Here is a 19,899-nt window from a genome sequence, read left to right as displayed (position 1 = left end):
TCCTTGGGCCACATGTTCTAAGCCACTGTGGAAACTATAGTGAGTGTCCTATAAGAGGTCTTCCTTCCTGCATTGTAACTTCTGAAAAGGAGACAGTTTTCACATGTAACGTAACAGTAATGGCTTTCTTTGGTTGCCGTCACTTGGGTAATTTTACCAATGGCACTGTAACATATCAAAAACAGAAAATAAAATGGTGATATTAAACAGAACATTGAAGAAAACCTGTCCCATCACCATCCACCTGGTCAGTTTTTAAGGGAATACGTTCATTATATAGAATAAATCAGCTTTCACAAAGTTGACTGTCTGCAATGTTAAACAAATCTAGACCTGATGAGGGTGATGTACTTGCCTCGAAAATCCATGTTACAATGGCTGTATAATCATAACACCAGATTTTAATATCAGGTAGGAAAACCTTCAAAACAGACATATAGTATATAAAAAAAAATAAAAAATATAAATCTCAAAGTCTAAGAGATCTCTTTAAAGAGAACCTTTCACCAATTCAAGTTCTTAGTACCTGTTAATACGTGCCTCACCACCGATTGCAGCACTGTTGGAATTTTCTCTCTAGCCTCTACCATTCCTGAGCTACAACCACTGGTAGTTTTGGTGTCGGATGATATTCAAACTTGGGTTGTCAGAAGGGCAGTGTCAGACAGTGGAGTGTGATCCAGAGCTCCAATCAGATGCAGGCAGTGTCAGGGCTCAGAGTCATACCCCTTGCCTGCTCCTGCCTGACACCACCCTTTGGACAGTAAAGAGTCTAGATAATATGTCAGGTACCAAAACTAACAGCATTGATTGCTTGAGAATGGTAGGGACTAAAGAGGAAATTCCAATTGTGCCAGGATGATGCAAAGAATTAGACTCTTTGGAGGTGGTGAACGGTCCACTTTAATAATGTATGTTGTTTGTACTGTGAAATTTGGTGACAGATCCAGCTTGATTGTGTCCACTCCTCTACCATGTGCTATTGCGGCCTGAAAAGTACAATCCCTCTAATCCAGTTATCTTTACACATTCCTCCACCTGCCATCCTTGTTTATTATTAGTTTTCATGCTACCAGCATTGACCTTGTATTCTGTTTCTAGCCATGTAAAGCATGGCGTTCCCACGATGCTTAGGGCGGGTTCACATCTGCGCCCGGTCTCCTCTTTGTGGGTCTCCGTCTTCTGCCCGAGAAACTAGGCATCAGATGGAAACCCGGCAGTCAGTGTTAGAGATGAGCGAGTACTATTCAAAACGGCCGTTACTATTCAAAACACCCATAGGAATGAATGGACGCAGTCGGCACGCAGGGGGTTAAGCGGTCGGCCACCGGCAAAGTCTGCGTGCCAGCTGCTTCCATTCATTCCTATGGGTGCATGCTATTTGAAACGGCCATTTCGAATAGTACTCGCTGATCTCTAGTCAGTTTCCGCCTGTGAGAGTCTTCTGGTCTCCGAGGCGAAACAGTTTTTTTTTTTTTTTTTTTTTTTTTTGTTAACCGAACACAAAGTCCTGCATGTCAGACTTTGTGTATGGTTAAAAAAAATATGGTTTCGCCGAAGGGAGGCGGAAGACACTTTGCAAACCCATTCAAATGAATGGGTTTGAAAAGTGACTGCCGGTTTCGGTCTCCTGTTCAGTTTCTCGGGCAGAAGATGTCAAAGCAGAGACTGATGCAGGTGTGAACCTGCTCTTAGAGGTATATGTTCTCCTGGAAAACATCTTTTCATATATATCTGCTGAGTTGGGAGATTTGCGAAAAAAGAAAAAAAAAAAAAAATACATGAAAAAAAGTGCTGCAAGTCCAACTTTTTTATCCAGTGGTTTCAGTTTAAAAGGAACTTTTTAAAAGACACTTGACATATCATTATAGTTAAGGGCTCCAGCGAGTTCTGTAGCGCTGTTGTCACAGACCACCAATCTTCCAATGAACCAGAACGACAGACAGGACAACACTAGTGTGAACATAGCATGAAGCCTGCTAAGTACTATACTTTCTTCTACCTCACTCCCTTTACTATGAAAGCACATGGATAGCTGTTGGCCAAATGTTATTTCAGCCAATAGTAGTAAAAAAAATGGCTGACAAGTAGGCAATCCTTTGGCTACCTCAATGTATGAAAGGTGAAAGAAAGCTAGAAAAGTAGCTAGACCATTACTGTATCTGGAGTCACAAAGCTACACCTAGAAGTATATTGCATGCCCCAGTGGTCATTATTGGAAAGATGTACAAACTACTGGAAGGTAAGTGGAATGTGAGCCTTACATAAAGAAAGAGCGTTACATAAAAACTTTTTCTAGAACTGTTTGTCTGGCACAAATTGGTCATAAAATGCGAATAATAATAATAATAATAATAATAATAATAATAACAACAACAACGCAAGACCTACTTATCTGGCCATTACAGTTTAAAGAAAACTGACACCCAATGGACCACATTACAGTCAATGGGGTTGTTCGGGTATCATTCGTGTCAGTCATAAAACAGATCAAGTTGTGTCTGTCTTTTTGGTCCTCCGACAGAACAGAAGAATGGAAAAAAAGGATGCAGATGTTATCAAGTGTAAGCTAAATGAAACATGGCACAATATTACTAACAAAAAACTAACTAAAGATTGTGCATACACCAAAGCAGGTTATTACATCATTCTAAGGAGACAAGAGGAGCATAGCTACTGAGAACAGATACAGATGCTAGATAGTCACAGTGAGCGAGAAAATGGATACATCATTCCTGCTTCTATTCTCCCTCCTGCAGAACCTACAGATGTGTGCTGGAAAATAACAGAATACCAGGGTGTCACATATGGACACATGTTCTTGCTATTTTAGAAATAGAGTTTGCTGGTCCTCATCATCTCTTGTCTGCACACCTCCTCTGCCTCCCACCAACCATCATCAGCTGTTTTTTTTAATTAGGATTTCTAATTAAATAATGAGTGCTGATTAGAACACGGAGAGCTAGAGTGGGTGAGAGAAGAGATTGGGAGGACCCATCTGGATGGAAAAAATAAGTTTTGGCATCCAAATCATTCTCTTTGCAGTCCCCTGCAGGGAGGATCTGTCTGGGGGAATTGCAAGCTGTGTTTAAATAGGCATTCTTTTGGATTACCATTTGATATACAGAGGATAGATGAGCAGAGTTCCTCTTGCTTGTTCAGCATCTGCTAGCTCTGTTTGTTTTAAGCCCTATAAATATTCCCTCTTTGCCATGTTTTAATGATGTGTGTATATAAACAGGCAGATTTAGAAAAAAAATATGGCAAATCTAATTGGTTGCGGATTTACTAATGATAAATAGCCCCACTATATTCTGCCCTTGACGTATTTTGCAATTGTGCAATATTTTTTGCCATTTTTCACTTGCAGCTTCCCCCCCCATCTTCCCAATACACATTTATGTGGTGTACTGGTCACATATAGGTGAAATACATCGTAACATGTGCTACTCATTATTGTAATTAAAAACAGCAAGCAGTCGTCCCTAAGAACAATGGATTATATTATTTTTACCATTTTTTCACAGGTTTTTGTTATAGATTTTGCTGCGTTTGAGCCAAATATATAGGAAGCTTTTATACTTCTCCCTTTTGCACAATCCACTCCTGACTTTCGCTCAAAAACGCTAAACAAACAAAAAAACCCGTGTTTTAGCAACGCGAGGCCTTGGACTTAGACTTCTTTTACTGTGTACCACACCAACAATGGCAGCATAATATCTGTCAAATTGACATGCTGCGATTTTCAAAACCACAACGGTTTTGGAAGAATCCCATCCACTTTGCAAGTACTGTAAAATGCTGCGACTTTTACCACAGTGTTTCTGCCGCAGCCAAATAGCAGTGTTTCCAGCCAGTGGGCCCCCGGCCTTAGACTCAGTCTCTGGGCCTAATAGATTGAACATCAGGTTTGGGCTCCCTTTAGACCAGGTTTTGGTTTGTTTTTTTTTACATCCGTTAGAAAAAAAATAAAAAATTAAAAAACATTTTTAAAGGACACAAAAATGCAGCATACTATACTTTTGTGTCTGTTCAAAAATTGGATCAGAATTTTTTTGTTCCGTACTTTTAAATATTGAGGTCTATGTATAATGATGGCCATCCATTTGCGTTCGTATTTTTGCATCCGTTAAACAGATGTAAAAAACATTATCTGAATAGAGCCTTACACTAATATAAACCATCCTAAAAAGCTAACATTTTAATCTGCACAGTGAACTACACTACATAAAAATGCATATCTTTGTTCGTCCCCCCCCCCCAAAAAAAATGGAATAAATAGTGATCAAAAAGTTGAATGCTACCCAAGAGTACTGATTCAAACTATAGCTCATCTTGCAAAAAATATGTCCCTGCACAACTGAACCCATTTAAAAAATGTAAGAGTTCTGCCTCTTAGAATTTGGCAATGTAAAAACAAAAATATTTTATGAAAGTTTTACTGTGAAAAAGCAAAACGTAAATGTCATTTGACAACTTACCGTATTTTTCGGACTATAAGACGCACCTAGGTTTTAGAGGAGGAAAATGGGGAAAAAATTTTTTGAAGCAAAAACTGGTAAAATATTTAATATATGGGAGTTGTAGTTTTGCAACAGCTGCAAGGCCACATTGACAGGTGACCCTGCAGCTGTACGGGGATGCATAGAGCGTTTTTTTTGCGGGGCCAGCTGTACTTTTTAGTTATACCATTTTGGGGGATATCTATTGCTTAGATCACCTTGTATTGAAAAAAAAAAAAACAGGAGGTGATTTAGAACTTTTATTTATTTCATATTTTTAAAGCTTTTTTTTTTTTTTTTTTTTTTTTTTTTAATATTTTATTCCCCCCCGGGGGCATGAACCTGCGGTCACTTGATCGCAAGTCCCATAGATGGCAATACAACTGTATTGCCGTCTATGGGACATTCTGTCTATTAGTATTACGGCTGGTCATAGAGACCAGCCGCAATACTAATACAGCCGTGACAGGCCGGGGAGCCTCATTAGGCTCCCGGCTGTCACCCGAACAGGTCGGCTCCTGCGATATCGCCGCGCAGGAGCCGGCCTGCAACTTTACAGGTACGGGGCCGGTGGGGACCGGCCCCGGGGGAGAAGAGGCCACGGATACTGACCCGGCATCCGCTGTACTAGAGAGGCGGATGCCGGCACGGGATAGACGCCGGGGCCTGAGACATCGCTGCCCTGCCCTGCATGAAGCCAGCGGCGGGGGCACGGAGGAGCCCCTGCCGCTGCTGGCTTCATGCAGGCAGAGGAGCGCAGAGATGTCTCAGGCCCCGGCACCTGTAATGGCGTCTATCCCTTGCCGGCTTCCGCCTCTCTTACAGCGGATGCCAGGCGCCACCTTCAGACTATAAGACGCACCCTTCTTTTCCCCAAAAATTTTGGGGAAAAAAAGTGCGTCTTATAGTCCGAAAAATACGGTATGCTACAGACTTGTTATTTGAGAAACAAATTTGTGGCTGTGAGCCTGGTTGAAAAGTGATGAATTGGCTTTATAGAAAAAAAAAAAGCCATCAAAATTAATTCCTTCATTTTTTTGTTTTTTTTTATGGCAACTCTGTGGCACAAACAGTATGCTATAGTGAGCTGTGATGGACCAGGCCGCAGGAAATGGTAGCTGTGGCACCATGAGTGGCAATACGGCATGCAAGGAGTTTGTATGTTCTCCCCGTGTTTGCGTGGGTTTCCTCCAGGTACTCCGGTTTCCTCCCACACACCAAAGACATACTGATACAGACAATATCTGTAAAGCGCTGCGGAATATGATGGCGCTATATAAGTAAGCATAATAAATAATAATGCAATGACCGGCCTGGCTGAGTGCAGGATGTTTTTTAGGAGTAGCAGGCAGCATCAGCAGTCCATTAAATCGAACACACTATCTGTTGACAGTTCCGTCCTTTTTAGGTATTGCAATGCCACCAGGAGCACTGAACACCCTCTCAGCAATTACACTTGAGGCCATAGGAGATAAAACTCTCATGGCAAATTGGGCCAGCTCTTCCCACTGCTCTAACCTATTGGCCCAGAATTCTATTGGGTCACAGTTATCTGCTTAAGTATAGGTCCACTCTAGGCATGACTATCTGCTGGTGCAGCCTGCTTAGGCACACTTGGCACTGATACATTTTGGTTCATCATATTCCAGATACTGTACTGGCTGCTCAGGCCACTTTTACTCCTGATGCTTATAGCTGTGGCACTGACAAAGGAAGGGGAGTGCTGGCTGAATGAGGTGGACAGGGAGAAGGCAGAGGATAACTGGGTACAGGTGTGACTGGCAGTTGCAGTGATCTCCCTAAATGCTGAGGTAAGCTGGATAATACAGACTACCCTGCTAATATTGCTATTTTTCCTTCCCTTTGGGAGGCAGGGAAGAATTTCCAAATTTTGGCTTTATAGCGAGGGTTGCCATCCAGTACTCATCCCTCTTTTAAAGGGGCTCTATCAGCAAAGTCATGCTGATAGAGCCCCACATATGCGTGAATAGCCTTTAAAAAGGCTATTCAGGCACCGCTAAAGTTATATTAAACTACCCCCCCCCACACCCGTTTTAAAATAAGACCCTAAAAAAGAATATGTTAATCTTATCTATAGTGCAGGGTGGGCGGGCATTCAGGGTCCGATGTCATCTTCAGCCACTGCACGGGTGCATGCGCAGTAGTAGTATGCTACTGTGCATGCACCTGCGTCATTTTTTATCAATGGCAGTTCGCGAGCACCACAGGAAGACAGGACCCGGGGACATTGCTGGAAGAGGAGGCGTGGCTGAAGATGACGTAGGACCCCGAATGCCCGCCCACCGTACCCGATAGATAAGATTAACATATTTTTTAGGGCTTTTCATTTTAAAAAGGGGGGGGGGTTAGTTTAATATAAATTTAGCGGTGCCTGAATAGCCTTAAAGGCTATTCATGCATATGTGGGGCCTTTAATAATACGCTTTTCACTGTGTAAGCAGCATTTAAACAGCATGTAAACAGCCCGCAATGCTTCCAGCTTGTGAAAGGACCCAGTCAGTTGCCATGGTAGGTGTTCTTGGCCAGTGTCATATCTTGAAATGTGTAAGGTGAGCTTTCTCCCCTGGTTGTGCCAGTGCTGTGAGAGAACTCTCCAGCGCCATCTTCTTCAGGAACCGGCCTCTACGCATTGTCTTCTGGCCTGGCTTTCAATGTTCTACGCATGCGCAATCGACTCTGCCAGTGGGCCTCGGGCAGAGCCGACTGCACCTGCGTGCGGCCATTTTTTTGTGTTTTTTTTTTACTACAAGAGCTCGCGTAAGTGGCCACAAAAAATGGCCGTATGCAGGTGCAGTCGGCTCTGCCCACTGACAGAGACGATTGCGCATGCATAGAAGATTCAAAGCCAGGCCGGAAGACGAAACGTAGAGGCCAGTTCCAGATGAAGACGGAGGCAGTGCTGGAGAGTTCTTTCGCAGCACTGGGAACGCCCCCAGTGCTGTTTGAGCTCTGGGGCCCGCCCCCAGTGCTGCGAGAGAACTCATTTGCATAAACACAGAATATCTACCAAACGGCGGCATGGAGAAGACTTCTAAAGGTAGAAGAAGAATAGCCTTTCTTATGGCTATTCCTACATGTTAGTTAGAAAAAAAGGGATTCTAATGATAGGATCCCTTCAATGAAATATATTATTTATGTGTGCATGTATGTAGTTTCCAAGATTTGGGGATTCTCTTTCTGTGGTCACAGAATCTCCTTCGGTTTTGACACTCAGTCTGTGCACAGAATTCCCTTTGAGGTAGCACAATTCAGATGAGAGGTTTTAGACTGACAGGCACAGGAATTTCTTCCTGGACATGAAAAAAGTGGGGCAGCAGGGTGTACGGGAAGAGGTCTGGTTTCCCTGGTAAAGAAGAAACATTTTGACCCCAGATCATCTTAAGGGTGAAAATTGAGTGAGTGGAGTGAATTAACCCCTGACCGTGGCACCAACATCATGTGCTAAGATGATCCATACGTGGATACGGTGACTCCAAATGATGCTGAAGGAATTCAATGCCAGCTATAAGGTGTGCACCTAATCATAAATGAGGCACAACCTCCGCTGGCACTGGAGAAATGAAGATTGATGTTAAAAACGCCAGTCCTCAAATCTCCCATGCAGAATTATAAGAGGATTGCCCTTGTCAGAAGATGGTATGCTCCATACCAATACCAGCATCCACAAAAAGTAGTGTAACGGCATTTTCACAAAGCGTTTGACAGGTCATATAGAGGTGTCAGTTTTGATCCATGGAGGTTTGGCTACTGAGTCCTCGACTGATTTTCTAAAATGATGTGGCAGACAGATCCAGATGAGCACAATCTCTCCTTGCTAGCTAAAGAGAGACTGCAAGGATAAGTTCACACGGGGCTTTTTTGGTCAGGATTTTGATGCCGTATTCGCCTCAAAATCTTGACCAAATAGATGGCTCTCATTGAAATGGGAGCCGGTCAGGTCTTTTTTCCAGGAGCCGTTTGTTCCAGCTCCCAGAAAAAAGAATGGAAATGCTCATTGTTCAGGCGATTCGCCTCGCGAATCGGCCTGAAAACACTCCCGACTAGGCCCATTCATTGGGCCTAATCCAGAGCGGAGTGCGCAACTGGATGCCAGTGCAATGCACCGGCATTCAGTCATGGCTAACCGCGACTAAACTTACCCTTAGTAAGTAAGGAGATGCATTGAAGGAAAGGAACTGGATTATGGAAATTCTTCCACGTAGGCTACCTTGGAGTGAATATTAGACTGCTTACATGAACTGAGGCAAGACGTACGTGGGTGGCAATAGTGACATGGCCTGCAGTGGTTCATTTTTAATGAGACATATTTAAAAACAAAAAAAAACCAGGGCGAGGTGGCAGAGGATTATGCAAATTAATTGGGATTTTAAGGCAAGTCTACCAGAAATTGATAACAAGCAAAAGAAAAGCACAAATAATGTTGTGTTGCAGTCTGAGATTAAAGCTCAGCAGCAATCCTTTGGATTTCTCATGTGTGAGAGGTGGCAGTTCTATTTTATGTTCTCTATGGCAATAGCGACTATTTATAGATATTCACAACTGTGATACATTATAGGAATAAATAAGGGCAAGATCCAGGCATGCTGAAATAAAGGAACACAGCGGGTGAGCTGCCACAAAATCACTGGCAGCTAGCCCTTTGCAATCTACAAAACTGTCCTATGGATAAGCTTGAGGATGCACTTATACAACACAGCAGGGTGCAGTTAAAGGGGTTTCCCCACAGAAGACATTTATGGCATAGCCATAAGAGATGCCGTAAATGACTAATGGATGCGAGTCCCAGAGGTGGCTAAAAATACCAATATTTAGCACGATCAGCCAATAATCAGACATCTTGTACAGACTCACTGCACTTTAGCAGCTTAGCTCTTGTAAGTACTAAGGATTGGGCATGTTAAAATTCAGCAAGTCCTATCCTTTTTCCCTAACATCTTTTGTTGGGAGAGAGTAAGGAAACCATATGCACATCAATCAATTATCGCTCAACAACGTATTTTACCTGCAGCATAACTTCTGGGTCTCAGATGAGAGCATGGGATCCACGGGAGATTTTATGCTCAATGTAATGCAATACATAAGTATTGCAGTACATTGCACTGGGGATCGAGAGATCCCAGGATCAGATCCTGTTATGGTACAGTAAAATATATTTAAAAAAAAAAAAAAAAAAAAAAAAAAAAAAAAAAAAAAAAAAAAAGCTAAAAATTGTTAATGAATGGGAAAAAAAAACAAAAAGTACAAAAACCCCTTATGAATTACCGTATTTTTCGGACTATAAGACGCACTTTTTTTCCCCAAAATTTGGGGGGAAAAGAAGGGTGCGTCTTATAGGCCGAATGTGGCGCCTGGCATCCGCTGTAATAGAGAGGCGGAAGCCGGCAAGTGATAGACGCCATTACAGGTGCCGGGGCCTGCGACATCGCTGCGCTCCTCTGCCCTGAATGAAGCCAGCAGCGGGAGGAGTGATGCTATTCCGCTCCTCCGTCCCCCCGCCGCTGGCTTCATGCAGGGCAGGGCAGCGATGTCTCAGGCCCCGGCGTCTATCCCTCACCGGCATCCGCCTCTCTAGTACAGCGGATGCCGGGTCAGTATCAGCGGCCCCTTCTCCCCCGAACCTGTGCCTCCCCCGTACCTGTAAAGATGCAGGCCGGCTCCTGCGCGGCGATATCGCAGGAGCCGACCTATTCGGGTGACAGCCGGGAGCCTAATGAGGCTCCCAGGCCTGTCACTGCTATATTAGTATTGCGGCTGGTCTCTATGACCAGCCGTAATACGAATAGACAGAATGTCCCATAGACGGCAATACAGTTGTATTGCCGTCTATGGGACTTGCAATCAAGTGACCGCAGGTTCAAGCCCCAGGGGGGGAATAAATTAGTAAAAAAAAAAAAAAAAAAAAAAAAAAAAAAAAAAAAAAAAGCTTTAAAAATATATAATAAAAATATGAAATAAATAAAAGTTCTAAATCACCTCCTGTCCCTAGTATATATATAAAAGTAGAAAATCATATGTCATAAACCACCGTTTTTGTTTTTTTTTTTCAATAAAAGGTGATCTAAGCAATAGATATTCCCCAAAATGGTAAACTAAAAAGTACTCCTGGCCCCGCAAAAAAAAAACATTCTATGCATCCCCGTACAGCTGCAGGGTCACCTGTCAATGTGGCCTTGCAGCTGTTGCAAAACTACAACTCCCATATATTAAATATTTTACCAGTTTTTGCTTCAAAATTTTTTTTCCCTATTTTCCTCCTCTAAAACCTAGGTGCGTCTTATAGTCCGAAAAATACGGTAAAAACCCCTTGGTGCTATATGATGACTAAATGAATTAAAGGCAATCAAAAAGTTGAATGCACCCAGTACGTCATTTTTCACAAGGTAAGAATTTAAAAAAATTGAACAATGGTTTAGTTTTTAATGTTATCCCCTGTGTCTCAAAAAACAAACAAACACTTTTTAATGCATTATATGAACTTTAAAGCACGTCCATTTAAAATCGTGGGTAGGTAAATGGAGGGGCGGGGGGGGGGATAATAAAAAGTATGCTTCGCACTGGATGCTAGGCTATGTCATTGAGGGTCCATTTACACAGAGTAAACGCACTCATTTTGGCAAAATACAAGTGTAAAGAATACACGTGTAAAAAATGTCATTGAAGTCAATGTCAATCATTTACACGTGTATTTTGCCTAAATGAGTGCACGTTTACTCCGTGTGAATGGATCCTAAGGGGGTTATAAAATTATAATATAAAGAATTAAAGTAAATAAACATACTAAAGTATCCCTATGTTTTTATGTTTTTTATAAGTCCACACTATCCAAAAAACAGGGTTATTTATCCCGCCATGGAAAAGAGATATACACACACCACAATGTCCAAAAAAACAGCAATAAAAAGTGATCAAAATGTTGTACATGCCAAAAAATGGTACTAATAAAATTTTGCCCCACAAAATAAAAAGAGACCTCATATAGTGCAAAAAAAATAAGCCTTTACATGGCTATTTCGAGCGGAGAAGTTATGAATTTGGGAAGGCAGAGATGGAACTATGAAAAAAAGTCACTGAGCATTAATACACAAACTACCGTATATACTAGAGTATAAGCCGACCCGAATATAAGCCGAGGCCCCTAATTTTACCACACAAAAACTGGGAAAACTTATTGACTCGATTATAAGCCGAGGTGGGGGAAATGCAGCAGCTACTGGAAAATTTCAAAAATTAAAATGGTCGGAGTTTTTGGGTGCAGTGGATGCTGGGTGCTGGGAAAGGGGAGGGGGTGTTTTGGTTGTCTGTCTGTCCCTTCCCTGAGCTTGAGGACTGTTTTTTCTTCCCCCACTTGGAATTCAGTCTGGCTGAATATAGGGTATCTGCAGTGCTCCTATTAACCCCTTCCCGACGGAACAGGAGCACTGCAGATCCCCTATATTCAGTAGACTGGGCACTTTCAGACACAGGGATACCTAATGTGCATTTGTTTCGCAGTAATTTTCTACTTTTGTATGTATCCTAGGGAAAGGAGTGATTTAGATTTAGGGTGGGGTGGATGGTAAACATGAAACATGCAGCACAAGCTCTTTTTAAATTTTTACCCACAAAGTTTTTTAGCTGTGTTTTGCCTGTGGTCTTAGATTTAGGGTATGCAGATGACAGTTTAGGACCAAAAAAAAAAATAGTCTATGTGTTGGACGTATTTTTTGGCCCATTCCTGGCTCATCTGAACTCAATTGACAGTGTCATAGGAATTTATGCTGCTGTGAATGGGACTACTGTGGTACAACTGTCCTGTCCTCACATGAGGTTATGAGCACAGGACAAAGCTATGGTAGTTCTGGAACTCACAACATCAGAAATCCCTATGCTTCTGTCAGCTCATGTCAGACAAGTCAGTGAATGTGGACCCCAAATGGACTCGGAAAACTGAATGCATCTGTGAACCTAGCATTATAGTGCATCTAACCTAATACTTCTCCTAGATGTGGGCTTAGAATATAAATCATATGAATGTGTCATGTATGGCGTTACATAGGGCTGCAGGGAAATCTACAGCGTTATCTTTAACGCTAGAGCTACACGACAACATTGCACAACCAAAGACTGCCATTTTGCCATACTGCCATGTTTGTGACTTCTAATTGAAAAAGTGAAGGAGCCGCAGGGCAACACGCCAATCTTTGGCTGTGTGACGGGAGTAGCTTGAAAAAGTGAATAGATCCAGCCAGCATTTCAATAAATAAAACGTAACTTTTATTCTTCTATATCATGATAAAAGTTCCAACACAGCCCAGCTGACGTGTTTCGGAATACATCCTTAATCATAGCCTCATGCAGGATAAGAAAACATGTCTGGGCTGAAAGAGGGATGGGATGTGCGGTTTGCTATGCGCACTGTCAAATTTACATATAGTAAGACTCGCCCCAAGCTCCATCCACTTCCACTTTGGTTTACCCTTTCCCATCAATATCTCCTCCATACAGTATAACACCCTTATAATGGCCCTGAAACTGTATGTCCTGACATTATAATGTATCAAACATAGAAAAATACTCACCTTTCCCCATTTCATCTTCAAGAAGCAGATTGCGTGATATAAGTGATGTCACTACATTGTGCCTACTGCTCCCAAGAAACCAGGAGCAAGAGTCAGGGGCAGAATGGTGAAGCATGAAATGGATGGCTCCCTGCTTCACCAGTGTATTCACCTCAACTGTGTCCTCTGGCAACTGGGAGAGCACTGGGGTGGTTGAGAGATATGCCAATGGGTATTAAAGCTGCAATACAAAACACAACCCATGGGCATCTGTGGCGCTGTTTTTAGAAGAGAGTACAAATGTTTTTCTAATGGTGCAACCTCTTTAAGAGAACTTAAATCCATTAAAATGCAGGTCAATTTGCAGACAGCATGTTATCGAGGAGGATGGGCTAAATTCATATAAGGTTTAGTGGGAATACAGTCCATATAATAGCTATCTTCCTGATTAAAATCCATACTCCGTGTTTAGGAATTAAAGGGGTTGTTCAGCTTCAGTAACTAAACGTCATCGTTAGTATAATGAAATGTTATACATGAAGTATATTGGATAATTGTATATCTTTCCATTATAGAAACAATAACATTTATTTGCTGAAACTGAACAACCCCTTTAAGTGGCCGGTCTCATTCCATGATTAGAAGTCTTCCCCTATGTAAAGGAAAGGGCTGCGTGCAGTTTTTAATTGTTTAATATGTTTCTCTGTATCCCACCTGTATGACAACGGTCAGCAGAGGTTTTCACTTTAGTGTCCATTAGCATACAAGTGAACTGTATGTGTGTTCATGAAAAAGCCTTAGGTCACGGTTCAACATTGCGTAAATGCTACATTTGATAGTACCAGTTAAAGTGAATGAAGTTTTGTTTAACCTTTAAAGAGGACCTTTCATGGGTTTGAGCACGTGTTGTTATATACCGCTGGAAAGCCGGCTTTCCTGATCTGTGCCCCGGTTCAAGAGCTATCGGTACCGTAGCTCTTCACAGTCAGAAGGACGTTCCTGACAGTCAGTCAGGAATGTCCTTCTGCACAGCAGCGCCTATAGCGCTGTACAGTGTGAGTGGGGAGGAAAGCCCCCTCCCCTCCCTCTACTCACAGTGCTCGTCCATAGACGAGTATTATCAGTAAGGGAGGGGGCGTTCCTCCCCGCTCACACTGTACAGTGCTATAGGCTCTGCTGTGCAGAAGGACATTCCTGACAGACTGTCAGGAACGTCCTTCTGACTGTGAAGAGCTACGGTACCGATAGCTCTTGAACCGGGGCACAGATTGGGAAAGCCGACAGTGCGCTGAATTCAGCGCACTGTCGTCTTTCCAGCGGTATATAACACCGCATGTGCTCAAACCCATGAAAGGTCCTCTTTAAGTACCATCATGGTGGCTATAATAAGGATGTGTGTATGATAGACACCCTGATAGGAATAAGGGTCCATTCACACGGAGGAAAATGGTGTGGACTTTTCCACGCTGAAAAAAAAGCCTCCCATTGATTTCAATGGGTTCTGCTAACTTTTTTTTTTCCCCGCGGAAAAAAAGCTAGCAGAACCCATTGAAATCATTGGGAGGCTTTTTTTTTTAAGTGTTTAAAATTCCACACCAAATTCCTCACCATTTTCCTCCGTGTGAATGCACCCTATTTTAAGAGTTAACCTCATCCACACACTGCCCTTAGCTCACAGTAACATGTGCTACTCATTACTGCAATTAAAAACTGCATGCAGTTGTTCAGTTAGGCTGCATTCACATGGTGCAAAAATGCACCTTGAGAACCCAGTCTAAAGACCCATTGGACTTCTAGGCACAATAAAAAAAAAAAGTTACAATTTATACAGAGTTTTTCCCCACGAAGCTATGTATCAATCTTTTCCACTCATTCCTCCCCTCCCCCCCATAATATACTGCCCACAAATCAAACTCCATATTCAGCATGACAAGTGTGCAACTCCCAGGGGGCAACATGGTGGCTCAGTGGTTATCACTGAAGCCTTGCGGCACTGGGGTCCTGGCTTCAAATCCCACCAGGAACAACATCTGCAAGGAGTTTATATGTTCTCCCAGTGTTTGCGTGGATTTCCTCCCTTTCCACAAAAGACATACTGATAGGAAAAAAAAACAAAAAAACAAATACATTGTGATCCCTATATGTGACTCACAATCTACATTTAAAAAAAAAAAAAGTCTACAACTCCCCACTTTCCAGATAATGCTTTCTGCAGAAACATAGGCATCTACAGTGACGCATGCAATAGTAACTGATAATGGCATGTCTCGGTGACATGTCCTCCACAATCAGCTTGACTAAAGCTACGGTCACTCCTGCATTCAATGACTGGGGATTCCGTCCCCCATTCCACTTGAAAAACACGGAGAGAAAAGTCCAAAAGTCTAAGGAGTCTTCAGGTTTCCCATGTAACCATCTTTTAAGCAGATCGGGTTTCCATTTTTCGGGTCCCTATGCAGAACCGAAGAACATAAACCCCCAACACAGATGTGAACTTAGCGTAAATTGGACTTGTAATGTAAAAATAGCTTTCCAAAATGGATAACCCATTAAAAATAAAAGTCATCAGAAAAATATCTAAAGGGAACATATTAAATGCCCTATTAGAAGTAAGCCAATGGGTATTTTAAACCTGTTGAATGTACAGTACATCAAAACCATTTTTCTTTTTAACACAAGGGGGGGGGGGGGGTTTCCAAGTCCTCTGTGAATGGAGTGTAGTGCCCATGCTTGACCACTGTTGCACTGACATCTATGGGATTGACAGACAGAGCTGACTACAATAATATGATGTACTCTACAATACCCTCTTAAAAAGCAGTTATTCCAATACACATACATACCGCAGCAGCAACCCTATATACTCCTAGTGGCCGCTATATTATATTTAGGTTATAGATGGATACTTGTCACTCTGTCATCACAAAATACCATTTGTGACCTAGTTTTGCTAGGTGCACTCGGATTAGATATTGCTTTTTTAGGAATGCAGGCTTGTGCCAATGACCTGGACTAGGAGTTAAGTAAACACATTTATACATTTTGCTACATATGAAATGAAAAGCCCATGAAGAGATGGACAGGTGCCAGGCGCACATACCACAGTGTGCCAGTTTACCATTCACTATACAAATACTCTCAGCCAGAAGAGAAAATCCCTCTGGTCTCAGATATCACTTGCAGCCGGCAGTATGGGGCTGGAGAGTCTCACCTGTATTAACTTCATGAATGGGGTGAACATGAGCAAGTCTCTAAGGAATGAGCGGAGACATGAAACAGAAAGGCTTGAAGACTTACACATCCTTAGCAGGCAGGTTCTTCCCCTCCACCAGTCTGAAATAGAGAGCTGTATTCCTTGCCATAATGGGGACTGACTGAGTTGCAAATCTTCAGAATGAGGATTGTGAGGAGAAGTCAGAAGGAACCTGTAGGCAGCTGCAGCACTCCATGAGAGGACCCTGGCACTCCACTCTCAGCCATGCTGTGCCCCTGCGGATCAGCCGCCCACTATTCTATAGTAGTAAGGTCATGCCACACCGGTCCTGACTGACTCCCAGGTGAGCTCAATAGGCAATAACCCAGCACAAGACTACTTGGCACATAAGAAAAGCAGAGCCCTGTGATCTAGAAGGCTGTCCTAGAGAAGAACGCGTGCCATGCCGTGTATGAGCGAACCACTAGCCACAGGTTGGAAGCTCTGAGCTCCGGCTCTGCTGCCTGTCTCTGCCTCCACACTGTGGCAATGAGAATTACAGGAGGTAGGAGGAGACAGCGCAGCCCCCCCTGCAGGTAGCCTTGTGTTATAGGAGGGAGCCTCTGTTTACCTGTGTACAGCTCTGCACGATGCTGCTGCGTGGAACATGCCCCTTGCTGCTCGGATGGGAGGATTCCTGCTGCCTGCCTGCCTGCCTGCCATGAATACCGAGCACTGTACAGCTGTAGCATCATGTATTCTTGTAGCAGAGCTGTGTATGCAGTCTCCGAGGATGACTGAAGGGATATCATAGCTGAAGCTGCTGGGCCCCATTACAAAGTCTGTGATGGGGGCCCCATAGCATGTGCTATCTATAATACTACTGTCATCTTATATTGTGCAGATATTCCTATTGCAGCACTACAGTGACATTCAGTCAGCTCTGTGGTGCACTCCAAAATGGTTTGTAGGGCTTTGTTCACACAATGCTTTTTTTTTCTAATGAAAGTGATTAGTAGCATGTTTCATACTGTAAACTAATGGACATCAGAAAGAAGATTTCTGGTTTAGTGGCACAGTAAAATGTCTTACTTATTGCTACAGTTAGAAAAGCATGCAGTTACTGATGTGAAAAAGAACAGTATGAACACAGCCTAAGGGTGGTGACACACTGCACTGAGTTCTGGGACCACACGTGCTTTCCCCTACAAGCACTGATAAACCTTCCTGCTACAGGCAATTTTCAATTTTATTTTTTGGCTTCACAAAGGCAATAACTTATTTTATTTTTCTGTTCACAGAGTCTTATGACGTCTTAATGTTTGGAGGACAAATTGTACTTCGTAATGGTATCATTTAATATTCCAGATGATGTACTGGGAAGCTGGAAAAAAATTCCATGGGGTGGAATCAATTTCTTATGGCCTTTGTTTTTACGGCATCCACAGTGCTGCCAAAATGACATGTCACCTGCATTCTGTAGGTCGGTATGATTCCCGGGAATTTAGTGTGTGTGTGTGTGTGTGTGTGTGTGTGTATGTTGTTTTAACCCCTTTAAAAAAAATCCAAAACTGAAAAAAAAAAAAAACAACAACATTTCTTTAAAGAGGACCTTTCACCACTTTTGGGCACATGCAGTGTTATATACTGCTGGAAAGCTGACAGTGTGCTGAATTCAGCGCACTGTCGGCTTTCCCGATCTGTGCCCGGTGTACAGAGCTTACGGTGCCAGTACCGTAGTGCTCTATGGTCAGAAGGGCGTTTCTGACCATTAGCCAGAGACGTCCTTTTGCCTCGCGGCGCCAATCGCGCTGTGCTGTGGAGCGGGGAGGAACTCCCCCCTCCCCCTCCTGATAATACTCGTCTATGGACGAGCGCTGTGAGCAGAGGGAGGGGGCGTACACGTGCTGCACATTGAAATCAATGGGTTACAAAGCCTCCCATTGATTTCAATGTGTAGCGTGCATATGCCGGCACCCATTGAAATCATTTGAAGCGCCGCACTCTGACACGTGTATACGTGTCTAAATGAGCGGCGTGTTACTCCGTGAGAACAGAGCCTAAGTGGACGCCAAAATGTATTTGTCTTCCTGCGATCCAGCCGCCTCCTCTTCTTGAGCTGCTTGTCTATGCCTATGCCGTGATCACACATGGGATGTCTGCGTCTCTGCACAGAAGGCGCGATGCTGTGACATCATTGCGCCTGTCTGTGCCAAGAAGCAGACATCTGCTATAAGACAGCACAGCAGCAGGATGTTTTATAACTAGATCAGTATCCTGTATCCTCGGTCAAATTAAAAGTACAGCAGGTATTAATGACTGCCCCGGGGTGTGCCCCACGGAGTCAATGGGCCGAAGCTGTCACCCCCTCTTCACCCGCTAGCTATGCCTCTAGCTACAGCGCATTTGTGCCTTTTTTTGCCCGTTTTTAAAAAGCCGCAAGTCCTAATACAGCGTGAAAAGAGTTTCCATTTATGCTATGTCCCTTGTCCTAACAAAAAGCAAAAGTGGTGAGGAGGACAGCATAACATCTTGAAAAAGGTGCAAATGCTACTTAGTTAAAAAGGCCACAAAAATGCACAAGTAACGTAATAAATGTACCCCATTGTGTGCAGTTGCAGAGTCCCACTGGGAACACTTCAAAAGTTTGGGGTTTTTTTGCACATTGTATACACATTGTATCGTTTTCTGCATATTGTATACCAGTGGGGTAACTAGGAATGGCAGGACCCTGTCCAGCCCACGTGACGTCTGGGACATCACACAAGTAGGCCCGAAGCCTTCTGGACCCAGAAGAGGTAAGTAACTGGTTTTTTTATGTTCTGTGCAGCCAGCTGTCGTAGTTTCAGTTCTTTTTCAGTGTGGAAACCATGATAAGAATGAACATGTTTCTTTATTTCCCTTGACATGGTTTTCAAAGATCCACCATGACACAAAATTCCATTACTCCACTACCTGTTGGTGTAGCGTATGGCATATGGGAGCTTTCTTGTTCAATGGAACAGGACTCTGGAGATGATTAGATTTAATGTATGGACTCCTTATTTGAGCTTTAGGCTGAGTTCAGACGGAGTTTTTTGGTCTGGAATTTGACGCGAAGGCCGCCTCAGATTCCGGACCAAAAAACCGGTACCACTCCAGATTATGCCCAAATGAATGGGCCTAGTTGGGAGGGAGTGTCTTCAGGCAGACGTCTGTGGCTGAACCGGCCACGGAATCCACCTGAAGAAATGTCATGTTGCTTCTTTTTTCCGTGAGCTGGAACAAACTGCTCGCAGAAAAAAGAAACCGACACCAATTGATTTCAATGGGAGATGTTTTTTGGTCAGGATTTTGACGCGGAACTACCGTTGTAGCAGCGGAGGCAGCTGCCGCAGGGCCCGGGATACTGCAGTAGAGGGACCGGTGTCAGCTGCTATTGCTGCAGATTTTTTAATTTTGTTTTTTAAATAGGCCGTTACCTGCTGGAATAACTCCAGCACGTAACGGGCCCTATTTAATGCAGCATCGGGGGCTGCCTGAGGATGGAGAGGAGCTGCCTCCTCCACAGTCCATCTTTTAACAGTAGTAAAGTCAGCAATTGCTGCCTTTCTACTGCACCCAAGCAGGGGCCGCCTGCTGTCCGGGCCCCTGCTGCCTCCCAGTA

General features: G+C 43.3%; 1 protein-coding gene across 1 annotated transcript in view; it reads right to left on the bottom strand.

Annotated features, from left to right (window-relative positions):
• Nucleotides 1-16,680, bottom strand: part of RASAL1 (RAS protein activator like 1) — a 48,241-nt gene extending 31,561 nt beyond the window's left edge. Inside the window, exon 1 of the mRNA XM_075276562.1 lies at nucleotides 16,358-16,680. Within this exon, the coding sequence (XP_075132663.1) occupies nucleotides 16,358-16,422 (65 nt within the window). The 5' untranslated portion in view covers nucleotides 16,423-16,680. The remainder of the gene's footprint in view (nucleotides 1-16,357) is intronic.
• Between the last annotated feature and the right edge of the window lie 3,219 nt (nucleotides 16,681-19,899).

The sequence above is a fragment of the Leptodactylus fuscus genome, chromosome 1 (genome assembly GCF_031893055.1).
Source record: "Leptodactylus fuscus isolate aLepFus1 chromosome 1, aLepFus1.hap2, whole genome shotgun sequence".
In the NCBI taxonomy this organism is placed as follows: Eukaryota; Metazoa; Chordata; class Amphibia; order Anura; family Leptodactylidae; genus Leptodactylus; species Leptodactylus fuscus.
The sequence above is the reverse complement of the archived record's forward strand: the minus strand, read 5'-3'. Positions and strand labels throughout refer to the sequence as shown.